The sequence below is a fragment of the Notothenia rossii genome, assembly GCF_949606895.1.
Source record: "Notothenia rossii genome assembly, chromosome: 9".
NCBI classification, from domain to species: Eukaryota; Metazoa; Chordata; class Actinopteri; order Perciformes; family Nototheniidae; genus Notothenia; species Notothenia rossii.
In genome coordinates this window covers 45,124,442-45,147,606 of record NC_136907.1, presented here as the reverse complement: position 1 = coordinate 45,147,606, position 23,165 = coordinate 45,124,442, and the positions used below count along the sequence as shown (strand labels likewise).

The following is a 23,165-nucleotide window of genomic DNA, read 5'->3' as shown; positions in this document are numbered from 1 at the left end:
TGCCTGTGTGTGGACGGGCCGTGAGCAGTGTTGGGCAAGTTACTTCCAAAATGTAATATATTACATATTACTTATTACTCTCTTTTGAAAGTAATAAGTTACATTACAATATTACTGTCTCTGAAATGTAATGAGTTACACTACTTTAGTTACTTTTTTGGTTACTTTCACCAAAATAACCGCAAAAGAATGGCTAGTTATTTTAAATGCTAAAATGTAGTTTAGTGCAGCTCATTATACATCCAGTGAAGGGCAATGTGGTATAGCACAACAACTGTGTAGGCCCTGAAGGCTACTAACAACTTATACACTTATTTAAAGCAGACAAAGGATCAAAGTCTAGTCAATTATAGTAGAGATACTGTAAATATGTATAAGTCTAGGCCTATATATATATTAAATACAATAGAGCTAGAGCTAACTATAATGAAATCTATAACATTATGAAATGACAAGGTGTGCAATATATTTTTCTTTTTGTTACTTTCTTTTATTTAATTCAAGTTCCAAGCACAAGAAGTTTGAATGTATTGAGTGGACAAAGAAGAAGCTTTATCAAAAATACGAAAAGGATTATGCCTCAAGGAATAGCCTACGGCTCAGCCATTTTCAGTCCAAAACTATTAACATGTAAGCCAAACATTGCTTAAAATTACTACTAAATGCAACGTAGGCCAAAAATAGGAGCCCTGCTATTTGCCAAACAACGCCGAGAACATAGGCTACCAAACAAAGTCTGGTCAAATCTAAATACAAAAAAGGCCTCGTAGGAAATACTTCACAAAACAAATGAAGCTCCACTATATTTAACACACACATTGGAATATTGAAAATAAAACAAATAAACAGGAAACCTGTTACTGCCAAAACAGAGGTAGAATACAGCCGATTAATGCTCGTAAAATACATTTAAGTATGAAAGCCCTTAAAGCCTTGACCTATAGCCTACTTATTTTTCTATGGTGGGGGGCTGGCCTATTCCATTACCGCTTTGACTGAAATGACGGTTGAAGCGCATCAGGAGAAGGCGTTGAAAGCGTCCATCACCGAGACGGTTGCGTTTTGGGGTCAGCACAAGATTTCCAAGACTGAAAAGTGTTTCTACTGGTGCACTGGATGGCGTTGGGGCATTACAGCGGAGTGCGATTTTTTTAATTCTTGGAAACTGGTGCAGACTTTCCATCGTAGGGGCAGAATTGAAATAAGACATTACCTCTGTTTCCACAGACATGGGCGCATCAGCTGTGGTAACGGGCTGTAAGTCTAAGGCAAAAAAATCCTCCTCGCTGGAGGCAACAGCAGCAGGTTGAGGGACATCGGGCATGAGGGCTGCAGGCTCTTGTGTTGTTAGGGAACGACACTCTGACATGAGGAGTATCTTGATATAGTCTCTTCTGGCTTCTTCTTTTACCCAACGCAGCTTAAACTTAGGCAGTGAGACAGCGGCAAGCAGCGCTTCCTTGGAGTCAATTATTGCGGCAAATCGAGTTTTGATTGCTCCCACAATAACTTCAGGCAGCCCAGTGGTCATTGCTGATAGGCCAGTTTTCATTGCTAAGATTTTTCCCATGAGAACTTCAAGTGTTGGTTGAAGCGTTCCATAAAAACAAGTGTCCTCACCCTGTAAGATATCCAGTGCAACTGTGAAAGGCTTCATAATGGAACAGTATTCCTTGAGAAATTGGTATTCCCTGTCGTTCATACATTTCATTTGAAATTGTGTGCAGATATTATTGATGTCAGTGAGGGGAATTTCTGTGATCCGAGAATAGGCGTCAAAGTATGAGTCCCACCTTGTTACTGTGGGAACAATCAACTTTCTACCACTGACCTCTTCCAGGAACTCTGATGCGACTGTGGAGCGGCTGGCCTTCGTCCACAACGCTGAACATTTGGCTGTAGCACTACGATACACAGCTCTAGATTCTACGTTTGATGACAGCCATTTATCAACCTCATTGTTCGCAATTAGATTAAGTGTATGGGCTGCGCATCTATGATGGGGAGGCAGTACACATAGCCCGTCCTGGGCATTATTATCTTTGGCGGCGGCAAGCACACTGTGAAGGTCTGTAAAGTCTGCCTCACCATCGCCATCCACCTCATCTTCCTCCTCATCGGACTCCACTTGCCGCTGCTGATGCTCCTTGAACGCCTTCACAAAGTTACTCCCGTTGTCCGTCACACATGCAGTCACTTTATCGTTGGTAAGTCCATATTGAGAGAAAATGTCCTCCAGCTCTGTTGCTATTGCGTCGTACGTGTGTCGACCCCTAAATCTTCTACAAGCGATCGCAGCCTTCTTTCGTTTCAAGGTATCTGCATCGATCCAATGCACAGTCACCCCCAATAAACTTTTCTTGTTAGCACTCCATATGTCTGCCATTGTTGACACATAATCCTGGTCATAGATAGTTTTCCTCAGCTCCTTTTCCATGATAGCATATTCTTTATCCAACACTTTGGCAATTGTCTTTCTATCTGGCAACACTTGCTGAAAATTAAGAAGATAGAGATATTAAAGTCATGCTAGATAATAAACTAATGCTCCATTTATAACTGGGCTAAATAATATTTAAATACCGGTAATATTACTGTAATGATAGGTGCTTATGTATAGGCAATGCATCTTTTTACCACCAGGCAGCAGTATAACATTTAAGCTAACCATGTACAAAGAGTGGAATAAGATGCGAGTCCACACACACACACACACACACACACAAACACACACACACACACACACACACACACACACACACAAAATAACAACATTACAATTACGTCGCTGGTCGCTAACATGGTAGTACAGCCTCGGCATGGCCCAGTAATCTACTGTATTAAAAAGTCTCTATTGCAACGTTAGCTTACCTTGTCATTGGTGGTGTTGACAGGGATTTTGCTGACAAGTTTTCTAAATGCCGGCAACTCCACAGTTGACAGAGATTGAATGTCTTTCACAACATACTCTGCCACGAGTCTCTTAACTTCTCGGGGTTCCAGAATCATAGAAGACCGAGAGAATGTTAACTTGTGTTGCTTCGGCGTGCCTGCACTCACGTCTTCTGTATATTTTCTTTTCTCCGAGCTGGCAGATCTCTCGAATAACTTATTGTTAGCGTGGCACCGGTCCAGGTGTTTCTTTAAGTTGCTAGTGCTATTTCTTGATGTAGACAATTCCTTTGCTGCCGACGAACATAGATTGCACTTGACTATTACGTTTTTCTCTAATGAACTGATAATAATGTGAGAACACCCATCGCTCAAAAGTTCCTCCCGCCATCTTAACCCAATAGTAAACAATGCATCAGGTTTATTAATCTACCCGCACATTTTTTCTCTGGGGTCGGAATGTCTCGCGATATTTGTAAATTCTTAAAAAACAAAACACCATTTAATTTCGGGTTAAAATGTGTCGTGTAGCTGCGTTACTGAGAATTATAACGGGTAATATATTACCCAAATTTCATTAGTAATGCGTTACATTACTTCGTTACAGCAAAAAGTAATATATTACTGTAACTCCGTTACTTTTGTAACGCGTTACACCCAACACTGGCCGTGAGTGATGGCGCAGCAGTTGGTGCAGTCTCCAGCCAAGGCAAATGGCGTGCACAGACGCGGCCTACACAGCGGTCGGAAGAAGGGACATTCGGCTGTAAGCGCTGCGGCTCGAAGCACAAACCACGACAGTGTCCAGCATTTGGTAAGCAATGCTCTAATTGCCAGGGCCAGAACCATTTTGCTAAGCAGTGCTTCTCAAAAGGAAATGAGAGGAAGAAAGGAAAGTCTGTAAACAACTGTGAGTACACCAAATGACTCTATTGATTGTAAAGTACAGAGTTATGCAGATGTGTTTAAGGGTTTTGGGTTTTTTGGGGGGTTTAAGGGTTTTGGTGTGTTGCCCTTCACATACAAAATCCAGCTCAAAGAAAATGCACAGCCAGTTGTGCATGCTGCAAGAAGAGTTCCAGCGCCACTCAGAGATCGCTTAAAGAAAGCGCTCGACAGAATGACAATGCTCGGAGTGATAAAAAAAGTTGAGGAGCCAACAGACTGGGTTAACTCGATGGTCTGTGTAAAGAAGAAAAGTGGTGATTTAAGAGTGTGCATGGACCCAAAAGATCTTAATGAAAACATCAAGCGTGAACATTATCAGATACCCAAGCATGAGGAAATCACAAATGAAATGGCAGGTGCCAGCTTCTTCACAAAGCTTGATGCGTCTCAAGGCTTTTGGCAGCTGAAACTGGATGAAAGCAGCACCAAATATTGCACCTTTTAATACACCCTTCGGCAGATATTGCTTACTCAGACTGCCGTTTGGGATCATCTCAGCATCCGAAATATTTCACAAAGTGATGGAGCACATCATTGAGGGGCTGGATGGTGTTCGAGCATATGTTGATGACATCATTGTGTGGGGGTCTACACTACAAGAACACAATGAGAGGCTGAAAAAGGTGCTGGAGCGCATACACAAGTATGGACTCAAACTTAACAAGAGCAAATGCGAGTTTGGAGTTCAAGAAGTTGTCTTTCTCTGAGACAAGCTCTCTGCACAAGGTGTACAAGCTGACCAAGAAAAGATCAGAGCCATACAGGATATGCCAAGGCCCACAGACAAGACAGGTGTACTTCGCATTATGGGGATGGTCAACTTCATAGGTACATTTATTCCAAACCTATCTGCAAAGACATCTTGCATCCGTGAGCTCCTGCACAAAGAAAATGAGTTTAAATGGACAGTCAAACATGAGCAAGAGTGGAAAACACTCAGACAGACACTCACAACTGCACCTGTATTGACATTCTTTGACCCAACAAAGAAGATTAAAGTTTGAACAGATGCTTCAAAGGATGGAATAGGCGCAGTGCTCCTACAAGTTGAAGGTGAGCATTGGAAACCAGTGGCCTATGCTTCCAGGTCAATGACACAGACTGAGTACAGATATGCTCAAATAGAAAAAGAATGTCTGGGACTGGTTTATGGCTTGGAGAAGTTCCACAGCTACGTTTATGGCCTACCTTCATTCACAGTAGAGACAGATCATCGTCCACTTGTATCCATCATTAAAAATAATTTAAGTGAAATGACACCAAGGAAACAGCGTCTCATAATGAAGATACAGAGATATGACTTTGAGCTGATCTACACACCTGGAAAGCACCTGATACTTGCTGACGCTCTCTCACGAGCACCTACAGTGGATTATGTGAGTACAACTGAAGAGGATGTGAAAAGTCATGTGAACATGGTGTCTGCTGCTCTTCCTGTATCAGAGACAAAGTCCAGACAGATAGCTGAAGAAACAGCAAAAGACACAGAGCTGCAGTGTGTCATTGCAAATATGCAAAATGGATAGCCTGTAGGTTCCTGTCCGCTCTTCTACCACATCAGATATGTACTGAGTGTCGTTGATGGACTATTACTGAAACAACACAGGATTGTCATTCCACGCGCATTGAGACAGGAAGTACTACAAAGAATACATGAAGGTCATCTGGGTGTTGAAAAATGCAAAAGACGGGCGAGAAACAGTGTTTTCTGGCCGGGAATAAATAAAGACTTCGAGAGACTGATTGGTACGTGTGACACATGCCAGACACACAGAAACAAACAGACTAAAGAGCCCATGATGGTGACTGATGTTCCAACAGCACCATGGGATAAAGTTGGAATGGATTTGTTTCATCTCAAAGGTAAAGACTATTGGTCATTGACTATTACTCAAACTTTCCTGAAATGGCACTACTATCAAACTCATCATCAACATGTGTGATAAAATACACATGCGTTAATCGCGTTAAAATAATTAGTGGCGTTATTTTTTCTTTTTGCGTTAACGCGTTAATAACGCTAGTCATAACACATTCAAAATCAATTTTTGCCAGACATGGCATACCTAACACAGTAGTGAGTGACAACGGACCGTGTTTCAACAGCAGAGAGTGTGCAGAACAGTACGAATTTAAGCTATGGAATGCCATTTAAGCCAAAATAATTAAAATAAGTACATATATATATAAATATGCCTATGAAATAAATTCTGAAATAAATAAATTAGGCAATAAATATGTATACATGTACATTTAAATACACATTTATTTATTTCATGGGACTTTTATTTCATAATGACACATTTATTTATTTCAGGGGACTTGTATTACATAATGACACATTTATTTATTTCAGGGGACTTGTATTTCATAATGACACATTTATTTACTTCAGGGGACTTGCATTTCATAATGACTCATTTCCATTTCTTATATGCAAATGAACGGGGCGTGGTTAGCTCAAAGATCCAGAGACCCAGACCAAAGCAAGAGCACCACACTGACTACTCGAGAAGAGGAAGAAAAGGGAGGAGAAGGACTACTGAATAAAAATAAGGCAAATTACTAAATGAAAATAAGGCAGAAGCAGAAGTGGCATGATTTTGTTCTCAGGAGGGGACTTTGAGAGAGTATTACCCAAAAAGTGCACAATAAAAACTTCCTTTTATTTTAGCAGTCAAACTAGGACTGAGTCAAACAGTGTCAGTTTTATTAAGAATTTATGGTACAAATGACTTGTATTGCAAATAAAGCAGAAAAAAACATGCATTATTTTACCCTTGTACAGCGTTTACCATAAGGGCACTATTAATTGCGCACTCAAAAATGAATAGCTGCTGATTTGACCAAGTGAACGCCAGAGACGGCTGAGTTGACCGCAGTTATACAACAGCAACCGAAGCTAAACTGACTATCTTGACTACTTGTTGCTATCCTATTGTGGTATAAGCCGTTTTCTACAGGCACATTTTACCTTTTCATTATGATTCTACTTGTGATAGTCCGACAGCACAACCTGTGCAGCCCATGTATTGATTCCATCTGATAGCTGCTATAATACAAAACAACACTTATATATACATTTTTATTCATTGGGATAAACCCCTTGAGATGCACCACCTCGTTTTCAAGGGGTCCCGACAATAGCAACAACCTACAGACATACCTAAACAAAAAGCAAAACATGACACACAAGACAAACCACATGCAGTCTGTTAAGTGAAATTCAAGCAATGCACACAATCATTACAATTTGAGACAGTAGAGCAAATCAGTTTCATCAATATCAGTTAATAACAAGTACAGACCAGCTGAAAGTGAGATAACAATGCATGTTTAAATATACCCAATGATCCAAGAGATCTAATAGCATCAGGTAAAGTATTCCAGTCAGTTGGGGCTTTGAACATGAACGCTCTTCTGCCAATTAAATTTTTTTGCAGAGGGGACAGAGAAATAAATCTGAACAGAATGTCTAACTTGATGATTTGACGAGTAGGGTACGAAATACTGCTTTAAATAAGGGAGATAGTTAAGATAAATGCATTTAAATATCAGCTGAAGCCAATGCGTGTGTCTTCTTGCATTTAAAGAAGGCTATTTAAGTTGGTATTGTGCAGTGATGTGTACGAAAAGGACAACCAAGAACAAATCTGCATAGTCTATTGTAGGCTATGTTGAATGGAGCAAGATCCAATTTATGTGCATTTTGGTAGACAACATCACAATAGTCCATGATCGGAAGAATAAGTTGAGAAGCAATTCTCTTTCGGACACTGAGCGTAAAACAATTGCGAGAGCGGTGTAAAACACTGATTCTGTCATTTACTTTTTGTATTACATGCTTTATATGTAGTTTAAATTAAAGTTGAGAGTCTAGCCATATCTTGTGCGCTGACAGAAATGCTAGAGAGGTTCATGTTGTTTATGTTTGCTTTCTCTCATTTCAGACTTCCTGATTGTTTTCACCCTGTGCTTATCAGCGTCAGTCCCGCCCCTGATTGGTCTCACCTGGTTCTCATTACCCTGTGCTTAAATTCACCTGTCTCACAGTGTTCTTTGTCAGTTCGTATTGTCTTATGCTATGGTCAGGTTGATGTTTCTTGTGCTTGTGAAAAGTTTAATTCCTCACTACGTGAGCACTTTCAGTTTTTGTTCGCTATTTTTGTCATCTCGACTAGAGATTGATAGTTACCTTTTTTTGTTGTTCACTAGGGATGTAACGATATATCGAATATCGCGATAAATAGATGTCTCAATACCGTCGTGAGACTGACAAAATATACCGCGATTTTTTTAATTTAATTTTTTTTTTTTATTAATTATTTTTTTCTTTTTATAATTATTTTTTTTTTAAACTTTATTTAACCAGGTGGTCCCATTGAGATCATGGATCTCTTTTTCAAGGGAGACCTGTCCAACATGGCAAGAAGTAGGTTACAACATGAACATAAAACAACAGATAACACAAAAGGACATCGTATTTACAGGGCTACATGTACATACCTAGAGACATTGACAAGTTCCAACAGTATATTTATATCTCGCCCTGTCAATAGGCCTCACCTTCTTGGCAAAAACTGTATTGTTTTTGAAGTGGTTGAGAGACAATGCACAGTTTGAACCACTGCTGTCACCCATGGCCAAAGCATATCTCTGTCCCAGCAACATCAGTACCAAGCAAGAGAGTTTTTTCCACAGCAGGGGATATTGTAAACGCCCAAACATCCCAGCTTCTACCTGGAAATGTGGACATGCTCATATTCCTAAAAGATAACCTTGATGATGCTGAGTGAGTGAGTTAGTGAGTTAGAGTTGAGTTACGTGAAAAACTAAAGTGAAACTTGATTTATTCTATTGCAGGGTCTGATTATTATATTGTTGACACTTTAAAATACTACTATCCTACTAAAATACTGTACAAATCAGATGTATTATTTAATTTAAAAAAATTCCAATGTTTTTATTTTATTTTTCAATATCACGATAAATATCGTACCGTGGACTTTTTATCGCGATATTATCGTACCGTGAGTTTTTGGTATCGTTACATCCCTATTGTTCACTGCTGTATTGGAAAATAAAGTATCTAACAAATACTTTACTTTTGTCTCCCGGGTCGTGCAATAGGGTCCTACATCTTAAGTGTCTGAGTTCGTAACACCATACACCAAGATATTTAAAGCTATCAACTTTATGCAGAGAAATGCCATCCTTACATGTTATTACTACATTAGGTTTGGATTTGAGCTTCTGCCTGGTACCAAAGACCATGGTATAAGATTTTGTTTTGTTAAGCAGTAGTTTATTGTGTGATAGCCAGTCCTGTGAAATATTAAAATCCGATTGAAGAGAGATCTGAATTTGTGAAAAATCTGATATGGATGTATATATGACAGTGTCATCAGCATAAAGGTGAGTACAACAGTTAATGAGACTTCTGCCTGCTCTCCACAATGATCAATGACAGTGAACGGATTGTCAAAGTAAGGTACAAATAAACAGAATCACACGAAGCCTGGTTAGTGTTGCCTGACTTTATAAAGTGTGTTATTTTTTTATAAGTGTGTGGTTGCGTTCCTGCTGAAAAAACCAGCATGGACCAGCATGGTGTTGACCAGCATGGAGCAGCATATATTGTGTTTTGGTCACCAGCATGTTCCACCAGCATGATCCACCAGCATGGACCATGCTGGATCATGCTGGTCCATGGTGGTGGATCATTCTGGTGGTCCATGCTGGTCCATGCTGGTGACCAAAACACTACATATGCTGATTTTGCTGGCATACCAGCAGACCAGCAGACCAGCATTTATCTATCACCAGCTTATGTTAGCAGTGTTTCCCATACATTGATTTATTTGTGGCGAGCCGCCACAATTAAATATCATCCGCCACAAATGGATCTCATAAAAAAATATATATATATATTATTATTTCCCCCCCTGTAATTGGTCATTGTAAGTCGCTTTGGAATAAGGCGTCTGCTAAATGCCTGAATTGTAAATGATATTTTTGGGAGAATACACAGATCTTCAACTCCGGTGTGTTTCACTCATTAACAACGCAACACAGAGCAACAAGATCGTTGTCTACAGTAGCCATGACCTCGCATGTATTATCTTATTTGAGGGGGGGGGGGTGGATGCATGGACAACCCGAATAGGTTAAGGGGCCTTTGGCTTTTCTTGCCGAGGGGGGCGGGGGGTGTGGTGCGGTGCCCCCACAAATAGAATCGAATTCTGTGGGAAACACTGGTTAGTATTAAATATACAATATATTCTGGTAACTATCAAAATAAAGACATTGTATAGTGTTCATAACAGTATTTTTATTTAATAAATTATAATTAAAGGAGACATGTCATGGCCATTTCCACTGATCATAATTCCATTGTTGAGGTCTACCCAGAGGTTGCGCTAGACTTTTTCACTGCCCGTCATTTTGACGGATAGGATCGTAACATTTCTGTCAAAATTCAGTATTACCCGTCGGCCTTTACACTCTGGGGGGGGGGGCATGCCCACTGCACCTCGCGGGAGTGAGCACAGCATAAAGCCAAAACTCAGACATTTCAATGATTTGTATGGCAAAGTTGGGTTTGGAAACTGTATCATTTCCTTTTTGGCAGGCACTTTGGCGCTGTTTCGAGTTTGTTCCAATCCATCAAAATGACCGACTGCTTTCAGATTTTTCCGTCATTGTTAAAAAACATCCGTCATAGACGGAAAATATTTGGTTAACTCGACCTCTGGGTCTACTAGAATAGATTTATATTTAGACCCTCCAGAAAAACTTGATTCTGCGATCGCAGAATTTACCGAATAATCAGCAAAATGGCGCAGATTTTTAAAAGGCCGCATATTTATCAAAAGGCCGCATAATCCCTGCATCTTTCCACACAAAGTCGAGAAAAAAAAAAGTTAATTCGTCTTGACGTCATCACCTCGCGCATCACAGAACGTAAACAACACTGTATAGAGTGAACGTGTAGAGCCCACACGATAGAGAAAACACGAAGATGAAAAAACCTAATCCATCTCAATTACCGACGAACATTTCTACTAAAGACCGGGCAAACAGTGGGGGGAAACTATTCTGCACCCCGTGCAACTGTGTGTTGGAGCATAAGAGAAAATCGACGGTGACGACCCACTTCGATTCATTCAAACATTCGAAAATGCTTTCTGCTGCTGCGGACAAGAAAGCCAAACAACTCACGTTCACCGAGGCATCAACCTCCAAAACCCTTTCGAGGGCTACAAGAAACGAAGTGAGTAGCCTACAAGATTGAAGCTGGTCAGATAACGAACGAGTAAATGAAAACAGAATGAGTGGGAGAAGTGTGTGTGTGTGTGTGTGTGAGATTAAAATAGCCCAATTCCTTTTACAATAAATAAACATTGAATGTGTTTAATTGAATAGTAAAGGGGTTTAACGTTAGTGGCAGGTTGTGTGTGAGAGAGAATAAATAAGACAGCCCAATATTTAAAAAAATTGTTATTCTTTTTCCCCGCATATTTCGCAACTTTCCGCATATTTTGCAACTTCCCGTAATTTCACCGCATAAAATCACATAAAAACCCTGCATGTTTAATCGCATAATCAAGGAATTTAGCCCGCATAATCAAGGATTTTTGCCCGTGTTTTTCTGGAGGGTCTATATATTGTGCAATTTTCCAAACTCACATTTTTTCTCATACAGCATCTCTGTAAACTGCGTGTATTCACTGAATTTCACTCTCTGCCTTTAACGGCTCGTTGTAGTTCCAATAGCTCCAGCCCCCACCCTCCCTGTGAGCAGTGTGCTCTGATTGGTCGGGACGTTGTGAATCGCGCTGAGCTCCGTGAAGGTGTTGTTTCCTTGTTTAGTGATACACAGCGAAACACAGCCAAACTCATCCTGAGCACACACAAAGTCACAGCCGAAGTAAAAACAATAAGTGTGGCTTGATATTGAGTAAGAAAATGGTTAATAAACGCTGTGAGAATGGGTCTGCAGAGAGAATTTCGCGATCCCAACTGTCTGTTATCAGCCTGCAGCCAGGGAGGAGAACTCAGCAGAGCTGCCTGCACTGTGTGTGTGTGTGTGTGAGGAAGTCCGTGGATTGGTCAATTTGGACCAATCAGCGGGGGCTTAACTTAATGGCTCCGCTGACGCAACGTAACGTCCATTTCGTTCCAGGTACGTGCTTACGTAATCTCGTACCCGGAAGAATCAAATGGATGATGACGTTTCACCAACGAGGCGTTTTGGGGAGGTATTTTGTTTTACTCGCTATAGGGTGTACTTTGAGGGTTTTGACTCTGCAGACCGTTTACATTCCATCCGGGCCGGTGGAATTGTGTTATCACTGGCCCCACAACTGTAACCACTGGCCCGGAGCATTCGTCTACCAAAAAAAAAATCGACTAATAATGAAGAAAATTAACACATTTGTTGCAATAGTAGCCTAATTTATGCACCAACTACATTACTACTTGTAGTACAACATTTGAATCATCAGTTCTTCCTCATTTTCCTCAATTGTTCATATTTGGTTTATTAAAATAATGATATTGTGGTCATTGTTAAAAAAATTCTGCTATTATTATGAGTATTATTATTTGTATAATGCACTTTCTGCCTTCCTGTCATTAGGAGTTAGACATGTAATGGCTACTGTATGTAATTGATTTGATTAGAACCTTCATTATCCTAAACTGCTGGGACATTTCGCCGATACCTTTATATTTTCTACTCTTCACTTACTTGTCAGCATAGGTCGGCATTGATGTACAGAGCCGACAGAAGACCTTGTTTATATTGGCATCATATTGAGAGGTGCAGCCAGTGACGCGTCCTAAAACCAGGAAGTAAGCTGCTGGTTCCCTCGACAAAAAGCAATGGGATCTCTACACAGGGTTTTGGAAAATAGCTGGAAATAAAGTCTGTGGAAAACAAACCTGTTTGATAAATGCACGTTTTGTTCAGCCGGATAATATCCACATGTCTACCCTACTTTTATAATTTTCGAATCATAAATCTAATCGATAGATTATAAAAGGGTTTTAGGACGCGTCACTGCACCACTAGAAGCCAACTCCGTCGATCAAGCTGGCTGAAACTTTCTCTCCCTCTTCTTCTCATGCTCCCTGTCACTCTCCTTTAACTCCTCCGGTGACTTTCTTTTATTTGAATATTGTTTTTTTCCCGACACTTGGCCGGTTACCGCTGGTATTAAAAACATTTTGGCGAATGGTTAGGTGGCGCGCTGCGTTCCGCAGCAAACAGCTGTTTGCTTTTCACCCAACAACGACAACCGACTCACGGAACGCTATGTTGTAGCGTTAATAAACGAAACAATTTAACTAAATTGCTAGTCAAAATACCAATACCACAGGACAATTTTTTTTTTAAAGCAATATTTTTAGTGGCCCGAGCGGGCAAGTGGAAAGGACGTTATGCTGGCCCGGGGTGTCTAAATAGTGCTTCCGGGCCAGCGGGCCATTTATAATGTCGAGCCCTGTATATCATCTAAAATAGATGCATTTGATTTAAAAAATAACAAATATAATTCAAAATGTAAACAGCAACAAAAAAATTATAAACATTTTTTTTCTTTTTGTTGTTAATATCCATTATCTTCTCTGTTGTGTATCTTCTGGTCTTTGCCAATCTGGCCAGCATTTATTGGTCCTCCACGTCTTTCTCGTACAGCCACTGCTTGAAAAAACTGAAAATAAGAAACAACAATGTTTTAACAAATCCTATTAAATTATGTGATGATAGAACTGCAAACAGAATAGCTGAAACTTTAACAAAATAAATAACTCCGTTACCTCTAATCATTAACCCATGTTTGTATCATTGAGTTAACTGTGTGTTACTGCTAGCATCCATAATACAGTATACACCTGACGTGGAAACGTTACTCGTGGATGGGGGCTATAGAGTTACTAGAAAGACACTCGAACCCGGTGCATTTCTCCGTCTGAATGTGGTGCACTTTTGCTAAATGTTTAGACGAATAGCTCGTGTTACCGCCCTTACATGCTAAACTCTTATTGCACTTTTGGCAACGAGCATTTTCCACCTCAAGACCAAGCCCCCAGGAAGTGCGCCGGACTCTGAGGAAAATTTTCGTTGAGTCCAAACGGTGGTACTACAACTTTCTTATCAGTCCGTGACGTCAACCGGCCCAGAAATACTTTTTCCCATTTGACTAACATTGGGAAAGAGACGTCTGTAAATCGGTGGATAATTTTTTTTTAACTAAATAAACGGCTCAGTATGAACTATTTTATAGCCCTTATTAGAAACATTAGGTCCTTAAAGTTGTCAAATGCACTAAAAGCCGAATCTAGATTTATTTTCTCTCCATTCTTTCTAGTGAGCCGAGAGTGGGTGCTCGGGGGGCGGGGCTTAAGGGGCGCATGCTCTGTGAGCGCACATACAGGTTCTTCTGCTCTGACAAACAGGCATGATGGGTAATATGACGTTTCGCTCTCTCAAAAGTTGGGCCATTTTGACTTCATGCGCCAATGAGCAGCTCGGAAAGAACGAGACCCCGCCTCCAATGCTATATCCAGTTCTTATTATACATCCATGCTCAAGACGGTAACATATAACTACTCTCGGGGCGCTTAGTTCTCTACCATGTGTGTGTGTGTTTCTGTGCGCACGCGTGTGCGCACGTGTGTGTGTCTGTTGCATGCATGTAGCAGGTTGTGTGTGTAAATTGCCCCACCCCCTCGCACACCGACCGGGGAGAGAGATTTCTCGTCTGGATTGGAAAGATAAAAAATAAATCATAGCCGCATTTTTTAGTCCTATTGCATATTAGAAACGGAGTTGGCGACAGTAAGACTGCGATATAATGTTTATGTAGATATAATACATATGACATCTATTTTTTAAATGTCTCCAGTACCGATAAAAAGATCGATAACGTTGGACCTTAACGGTACCACGGTCTTTAATAATTCAGCCCCGGGGCCCCATTAATACTGGGGCTCGGTACCCATCCCTAGTTTTAATTATTACGTCATCAATATTACATTTCAAATAACCAAGTACTTGGTATCTCACAAAGAGCAAGTGGCTAGTGCTGCTAAGAACATACCTGGTGATGGTGATGATGGTGGCTCTTCGCTGCCGGATCTGGTCGATGTCCTCCTCGCAGAAGCGGTTGCCTTCGTCGTTCTCGTCCATGATGGCTGCGTAGGCTCCTTTCCTCAGCAGGTCCTCGATCTCCTTCTTGGAGAACTGCTGAACCGGCTAAAGGCGACGCAGAGAGACATTTACACAAGTGGATATAGAAAACTCTTTTCGAAAATAAACGACGCGTACTGCAACAGCGACTGACCCAAAAATGAATTGGCATCTAGAAATATGACAGATTTTCTTTTTCTCACCCCGTTGTTGTTGCCTTCTTTGTTCCCACTCATGCTCTGCAGGACAGCACGGTCCAGCCCGAGCTTCAGACTAGCTTTATCCAGCATTTCCCCCTCATAGTTTATAGTGATCAGACGGTACACCTTCACCGCCTTAGACTGGCCAAAACTATGACACCGAGCTTGAGCCTGAAATAAAAAATTAAAAGAGGGGTCAAGAAAGCATCATGTGCAGCTGCTGTTCAACGTTTTTAAGCATTAAATGGGAAAATATACACTTAAAGAACCGAAGGAATAAACGGAAAGACTGTGGTTGTTGTTGTAGCCCTATTGAACTATCTTTAGGACAGACAGAGCAGATATATATATACTGTATATCGTACCTGCAGGTCATTTTGAGGGTTCCAGTCAGAGTCGAATATCACACAGGTGTCTGCAGCAGTGAGGTTCACAAGTTCTTGATCAGGTGTTTGATGTGGGCTGGTACGATCCTTTCTGCAGCGATAAATAAAGAAAACAAAGAAAACATTTTTAATAATAGTAATGATAGTAACAACAATAATATTAGTATAACTATTTATATAGCACTTACACAATAATTGCAAAGTGATTCTCACAACAAAAATAAAGAACAAAACAATATCAACAATAAAAAACTAATTATTATAGGAATGTTCAGAGACAAAGAAATCATAAACATTCTAAGAGGCCGACTACAAAAAGTAGACTAAATGGCTCTTGATGACATCAATGAGCAGTCCCAAAACATGCTGTTGTATAAAAAGAAATAGGTCCTGATTTCTTCTATTGAGTGTTGGATGATTTGTTGTATTGATTGCTGATGGATGTTAAGATGTGTTTTACAATTAAAACAAAAAGATTATTGGAATTGGAATCCAAAAGTTTACAAATCGTAGTTTTAATAAAATGACTAGCAATATAGGATTTATTCAACAGCGGTAAAGCAATAAGTTGCTAAATTAACGGACACTGAACTGTAAAACTTACCACTATTTAGGAAAGGACCTGATCAGAAGGATTGACTAGTAAGACAGCAAAGACGCGGAGGAGGTCTCTGTCATGTACAACCATTGGTAGATGTTACACCTGAAAGAAAGATAAGTAAATAAGAGAAGACAGGAGGACAAACATCCTCTTAAGTAAAAGTCAAGAAAAAAAATGTCAAGCTTTACATCTTTCAGTCTTTACAATGCACTGTTGGAAATTACATTCCAAATGCTAAATTCAAACTCAATACCATAAATAACTGGGTACCAAAGTGCTTTACCTGATAGAACACGTTCCACACGGAGCAGCAACCATCCGGCTGGGCCTTTTGCTGCATATCATCTCCTCCCTCTCCACTGTTTCCAGTCGATATCTACTGCCTCTGTCCAATAAAACAGAAATGCCCCAAAACAATCATATTAAAAAAGTTAAAAACAATAATTTGCTTTTGGCATTCAAATGTATTAAAATCTCACCTTTTTCCTGGATGTCAGGAAGGCCAGGAAGTCGTTCCCTTCAAGTCCGCAACCAGTCTTAGGAGTTCAAATGCAAAGCCTGAACGATGACAAGAGCGAGAGACTTACATTTTACAAGATAAGTAATACCAGAGCAGTGTTTATGACATGCAGAGAACAGATCAAATCCCCTGACAGACTCGCACACTTTGGTGATGTCCTCATCTGATAATGATGTTTCATTTTTAGCAGCAAAGTAACATTACTCATAGTCCAGCAGCAAGTCCTCAAAAAAGGCTTTAGTTTTCGAGATACCCCTACCCGAGGTAGAACAAATCACAACAATGATTTTTCTTATCTTTAGGGTCTCCCATTAATGGAATTGATTGTTGTCAAATTTTATTTGGGGGGAAAAAATCCCTGAAAAAGAGCCAAATTAGACCAGGCCGAATGTGGGAAAAGTGACAAAAGAGCCCATAACTTGAGAATGACAACTTTTTTCCTCTTTAGATTTGCTGAGGTATGAACCAGGTGGCTGTCCTACATCACTAATTAGTCTGACAATTATTTAACAAAAAAAATACTGAATTATAGTCCTGTAAACTTAGCTTTAGTTTAGACGGAAATTATACTTTTTGGTGATAGGAACATAGGACTCAATCACTTTTCTCTCATTTATCAGAAAAACAGAAATCCCTAAAAAATATACCATTACTTAATTGTCTAGGGTGCTATTGAACACTAACCAGTAGTTGTATGGAAATATCTGGTACAGTTCTATTGTAAATGAGATTTCTTTAGACATAGGCCTACCTCTTCTCTGCGAGAGTCAAATTCCGAATGGGGGATAAGTGGCATAAAAGCCTATAAGTTAAGAATGCTTACTCTGATGGTCATTATATTTGGAGAGGGAAATACCAGGTGGCTGAACTACATCACCAAATATTCAGAATAAGAGTAACCCAATACAATAAAGTGTATTAGTTCTAAATTGCAAGCCTCTAAAACATAGGTGTAAATAGTACAGGTTTTATTGAAACTGGAACCTTAATTCAAAGTACATTATAAAAATCATCATCAAATAATTCAGTGAGAGGTCAAGTATATAGATACTTGAATATAATGTTAAATGTCAGGTTCCTCAGAAACGTTAGGGGACACATTTTGACATTCTGCACAGCAGATGCAGAACCCCGTACAGGGAAGGCCAACAGAGAGGCACTGGCACTTTCCACTCTCTCCACACTTTGCATCTTTGCAATACAAGTGAGTAATGTCTCTCACTTCTGTAGGTGCTGGGGGTTTTGTAAATAGCACTGGTTGAATGACCCCATCTCTGACAATCCACCCCTTGCCAACAGGACTCCATAACAAGGGTTTGGGTTTGGCCTGTGACACCATATCGCTGTCTGAAACATTGCTCTTTACATGTTGTTGAAATGCATCCTCTGTTGGTGGCAGATTTTCTGAGGCTGCATCTGTTGTTGATGCAATTATGAACCTCAGTTCATCCAAGTTTGTGCACATCCGTCCAATTTCCTTTTTTCCATATAGCAGAAGCGCCAATTCTCTTGCGACTGGCAAAGACTCTTCCAAGCTGGCAGAGAGTCCAAAATGGGCCAGATCTTTGAGCTCGCTGAGATGGGTCTTGAGTTTGGTGAATGCTGTTGTCTTTCCTATTCTGTAAAAACTACTTGTTGTGCCACAGCCAGTGAGTGCACGACATGCTGGTACACAGTTAGACATGTAGTTGCCGCCCAGCTTCAGGACCATCTCCAACTAAACGACCTCTTTTATCTCATTCAAACCAACGGTGTTTCAGGGCCGGTTCGTAGCTGGAGCTTGAAAAGCACCGGGTTTTCCTGTTCACACCGCAGCGGAGCAGCCTCTTAGCTCCGGAATCCGGTTCGTTTCAAGCACCAAAAAATTGTCCGGATGGAGCAAAAGCACCGCATACGTCACGCTTACGTCGAGGCGGGAGCAGGGGCAGATCAACTCCTGAACAACAACAAAAAAAGCAGGCGTTTTATCCAGTTTGATGGAGAAACTTAACAAGCAGCAGTGGTCCACTGAAGAGACCAGCTACCTACTGGGAATCTGGTCTTCTGAAGAGGTACAGAGGAAGCTGGAGCACAATCGGCCACTGTTGTTGTTGTCAGCTGTGAGGTGTTTCCACGCGCTTTGGCTTTATGAAGCAGGCACGCAAACGGTTACGTCATGACGCAAACGATGACGCAATGACGCTGGTAGACAGTCAGACATGTCTTTTCCAATTTTCTCACATATGATGTTGATGGGGAGATATCTCTATCTCATTCCATGCCCTGCATGCATGTACACTAGAGATGAACCAAACATGTATTTGCTTGCATAATATATGAGCTGTACTTCCACACCTGAGTCATCAGACCTCACAATGATGTGGGAACATGACTTTGCAAGATGTATGGCATGGAGCACCATCCTTGTGTCTGTTTCCTCCTGATCACTGTACAGTGATGTCAAACTGCTTACTCCTGCTGTGCAGATGCTCTTCACCTCCTCCCCTTCATCAAATCCTGAGTGTAGTCTCTGTGGGGCAGCAGTGACAATGTAGTTGCTCACAAACATGCAGAGTGCAGTCTTGTTTCCACTACTCCTCAAGTACTTCCTGTAGTTTGGGACATTTGTTTTGCTTTAGTTTATAACACTTGTGTTATTCTTCAGAGATGGGTTCTCGTTACAGATCTGCACTTTTGCCTAAACATTTGTTTTTAGGCCTTTCTTCAAGGCTTCAGTGGTCTGTGGAGTCCTCAGGTGGTCTGGCGAGTCTTCAGGTGGTCTGGGGAGTCCTCAGGTGGTCTGGGGAGTCCTCAGGTGGTCTGGGAGGGAATCCCACAGGTGAGGAGCAGCTGCACAGAAAGCCCGAACCCCCATTGTGCGGAGTTTGGTCCTGGGGGGACCAAGATGGTTTGTGCGAAGCAGATGGTTTGTTGTGGAGCGGAGGTTGCGTGTGGAGGTTTGTGATGTGAGAAGTTCCTTCAGGTATGAAGGAGCATTCCCGTGGATGCACTGATGGGTGAGCAGTGAGATCTTGTATTCAATCCTGAATGAGACAGGAAGCCAGTGGAGGGAATGAAGGACGGGTGTGATGTGGTTGTACTTTCTCACCCTCATCAGGATCCTAGCAGCACTGTTCTGTACGTATTGGAGCTTCTAAAGGCTCCCGCTAGGAGTCCCGATGAGGAGAGCATTACAATAGTCAAGCCTTGAGGTAACGAAGGCATGGACCAGTTGTTCAGCATCCGACTGGAGTTTTGCAATGTTCCTGAGGTGGTAGTAGGAGGTTTTGCACAGGTGTTTGATGTGGATGTCAAAGGTCAGATGACGGTCAAATCTTACACCCAGGTTGGTAACTGCTGTGGAGAGGGGTATGTTTTGGCCAGAAAAGGTGATATGGGTCATGGGGGATGGCTGGACCTGGTTTGGTGTGCCAACTAAAATAAGTGCTGTTTAGGAGCTATTTAGCTGCAGGAAGTTTTGCTGCACCCAAGCGTTTATCTCCTCAAGGCAGGTGTTAAAGGATGTTGATGGGAACGGTGATGATGATGGTGACAGTGAGGACGCATAGGGATAGGGTCTGTCTTTATATATAGCTGCGTGTCATCAGCGTAGCAATTGAATGATATTCCATGCTGGCTGATGACACGGCAGAGTGTACAGGGTGAACAGAGTGGGCCGAGGACCGACCCTTGAGGGACACCACTTGTGACAGGGTGTGTCTGGGACCTTGCACCTCCCAAGGAGACGTACTCTGTTCTTCCGGACAGGTAGGACTGGAGCCAGCTCAGGGCGGAGTCAGAGAGTCTGATGGTGTTTTTGAGGCTCAGAAGGAGGATGTTATGGCCGACAGTGTCGAATGCTGCAGTCAGATCCAGTAGGATGAGGAGAGATGGGGAACCAGGTTCAGCCGCCATCAGCAGGTCGTTTGTGACCCTGATCAGAGCTGTTTCAGTGCTGTGGGCGGAACGGAACCCGGACTGGAATTTCTCAAAGAGGCCGTTTAGTTGGAGATGGTCCGGAAGCTGGGCGGCAACTACAATGATGTCTAACTGTCTACCAGCTTGTCATGCACTCACTGGCTGTGGCACAACAAGTAGTTTGTACAGAATAGGAAAGACAAAAGCATTCACCAAACTCAAGACCCATCTCAGCGTGCTCAAAGATCTGGCCCATTTTGGACTCTCTGCCAGCTTGGAAGAGTCTTTGCCAGTCGCAAGAGAATTGGCGCTTCTGCTATATGGAAAAAAGGAAATTGGACGGATGTGCACAAACTTGGATGAACATAATTGCATCAACAACAGATGCAGCCTCAGAAAATCTGCCGCCAACAGAGGATGCATTTCAACAACATGTAAAGAGCAATATTTCAGACAGCGATCCGGTGTCACAGGCCGAACCCAAACCCTTGTTATGGAGTCCTGTTGGCAAGGGGTGGATTGTCAGAGATGGGGCCATTCAACCAGTGCTACTTACAAACCCCCAGCACCTACAGAAGTGAGAGACATTCCTCACTTGTATTGCAAAGATGCAAAGTGTGGAGAGAGTGGAAAGTGCCAGTGCCTCTCTGTTGGCCTTCCCTGTACGGAGCTCTGCATCTGCTGTGCAGAATGTCAAAATGTTTCCCCTAACGTTTCTGAGGAACCTGACATTTAACATTATATTCTAGTATCTATATACTTGACCTCTCACTGAATGATTTCATGAATTTTATACTGTACTTTGAATTAAGGTTCCAGTTTCAATAAAACCTGTACTATTTACACCTATGTTTTAGAGGCTTGCAAATTAGAACTAATACACTTTATTTTATTGGGTTACTCTTATTCTGACTATTTGGTGATGTAGTTCAGCCACCTGGTATTTCTCTCTCCAAATATGATGACCATCAGAGTGAGCATTCTTAACTTACAGGCTATTATGCCACTTATCCCCCATTCGGAATGTGACTGTATCAGAGAAGAGGTAGGCCTATGTCTAAAGAAATCTAATTTACAATAGAACTGTACCAGATATTTCCATACAACTACTGGTTAGTGTTCGATATTTTCATACAACTACTGGTTAGTGTTCAATAGCACCCTAGACAATTAAGTAATGGTATATTTTTTAGGGATTTCTGTTTTTCTGATAAATGAGAGAAAAGTGATTGAGTCCTATGTTCCTATCACCAAAAGTACCATTTCAGTCTAAACTAAAGCTAAGTTTACAGGACTATAATTCAGTATTTTCATGGTTAAATAATTGTCAGACTATTTAGTGATGTAGGACAGCCCCCCGGTTCATACCTCAGCAAATCTGAAGAGGAAAAGAGTTGTCATTCTCAAGTTATGGGCTTTCTTGTCACCTTTCCCACATTCGGCCTGGTGTAATTTGGCTCTTTTTCAGGGATTGGGGTAGTTCTAAAGAACAACCCAAGAAAAATGTTTTCCCCCAAAATAACATTTGACAACAATCAATTAAGATAAGAAAAATCATTGTTGTAATTTGTTCTACCTCGGGTAGGGGTATCTAAAAATCTGAGGGCCCTTCCTGCTGGACTATCAAGGTATATGTTGGACCGAACTCATGTACAGTATGTTTTGCATCTCCTCAACAATGGTCTGTATAGTTGAGTAGAAACAAACTGTCCCTACAGTCTCAGGTAGATTAACACACATTTGTAAGAAAAGTTTGCAATGAAGCACAAAACCCCTCTTTGTATTAAGCTACCTGCCACAGAAAGTACAGCTTAACATGCTAACCTTGTAGAGTTAGCTAACGTTAGCTAACTTCATGTCCAACACAAAACCTCTAACGTGCATTACATTGACGATTTTAAACACAACTTAACTCTCTCAACTTGTAAAATAATGTTAATTTAACATACCCTTAAATAACTACATCACATTTTTCAGGGGCAACACAAACTGCAGAAAACGTTAGCTAACGTTAGCTAAAAGACAGCTAGCTCGTAACAATAGCCTCCTAGCAAACTTAAGGTTACGTTAACATTAACTTAACGTTGTAAGAAAGCAAAACGAACCTTCGAGACATATTTTACTCTCAGACTTGGTGTAATTGTGTAGCGTTGCTTACCTCCAGAAGGACTTTTAGCTGTTTCTCAGTAGAGACTAGAGAGAGCTGTCAGAGCGGTTGCTCTCAGAAGAGCAGCATTGGGGGGAGTCACAGAAATGGCTCTCAAATGCTCTCAACTGATCTTCACCATGGATATCTTATAAGAACGATCTTCTCACTTTGCTCAGCGCTACTGCTTGTTACAACTTTCATTTTCCGTACTCGCCATAAACTGTTATTATGGCTCAGGTTAATCTAGCTCCCCTGAAACAGGAAGAACCAGAGCTAAATCAGGCTGTAGCCCGGAACTGGCTCTGGACTCAGAGCCAGAAAAAGCACAAGAATGGTTCTTGAACCGGTTTGGTTTATTGGCAGTTTGCAAACCACTTA

The 23,165-nt window shown here is 41.2% G+C and overlaps 1 protein-coding gene across 2 annotated transcripts; it reads right to left on the bottom strand.

Annotated features, from left to right (window-relative positions):
• Window positions 1-12,225: 12,225 nt before the first annotated feature.
• On the bottom strand, window positions 12,226-23,050 carry LOC307020035 (chromodomain-helicase-DNA-binding protein 8-like). 2 transcript variants are annotated; one of them, XM_079651123.1, is made up of 8 exons: window positions 22,797-23,050; window positions 16,701-16,779; window positions 16,505-16,606; window positions 16,225-16,323; window positions 15,600-15,711; window positions 15,238-15,405; window positions 14,946-15,100; window positions 12,226-13,556 (listed from the first exon to the last, which is right to left on the bottom strand). In XM_079651123.1, the coding sequence occupies exons 6-8, from the start codon at window positions 15,322-15,324 to the stop codon at window positions 13,511-13,513; spliced, it is 288 nt and encodes a 95-aa protein (XP_079507249.1). In that variant the 5' UTR covers window positions 15,325-15,405; window positions 15,600-15,711; window positions 16,225-16,323; window positions 16,505-16,606; window positions 16,701-16,779; window positions 22,797-23,050; the 3' UTR covers window positions 12,226-13,510. The 2 variants fall into 2 exon arrangements, with proteins under 2 accessions (XP_079507249.1, XP_079507248.1); XM_079651122.1 differs by lacking the exon at window positions 12,226-13,556 and having other exon boundaries at window positions 14,784-15,100.
• Window positions 23,051-23,165: the final 115 nt, after the last annotated feature.

Excerpts from the sequence above, each read along its gene's own strand:
- LOC307020035 (XM_079651122.1), bottom strand. The coding sequence starts at position 15,324 with ATGCTGGATAAAGCTAGTCTGAAGCTCGGGCTGGACCGTGCTGTCCTG. Across the intron at positions 15,101-15,237 it reads AAGAAGGCAACAACAACGGG|CCGGTTCAGCAGTTCTCCAA; the intron begins GTGAGAAAAAGA and ends CGTCGCCTTTAG.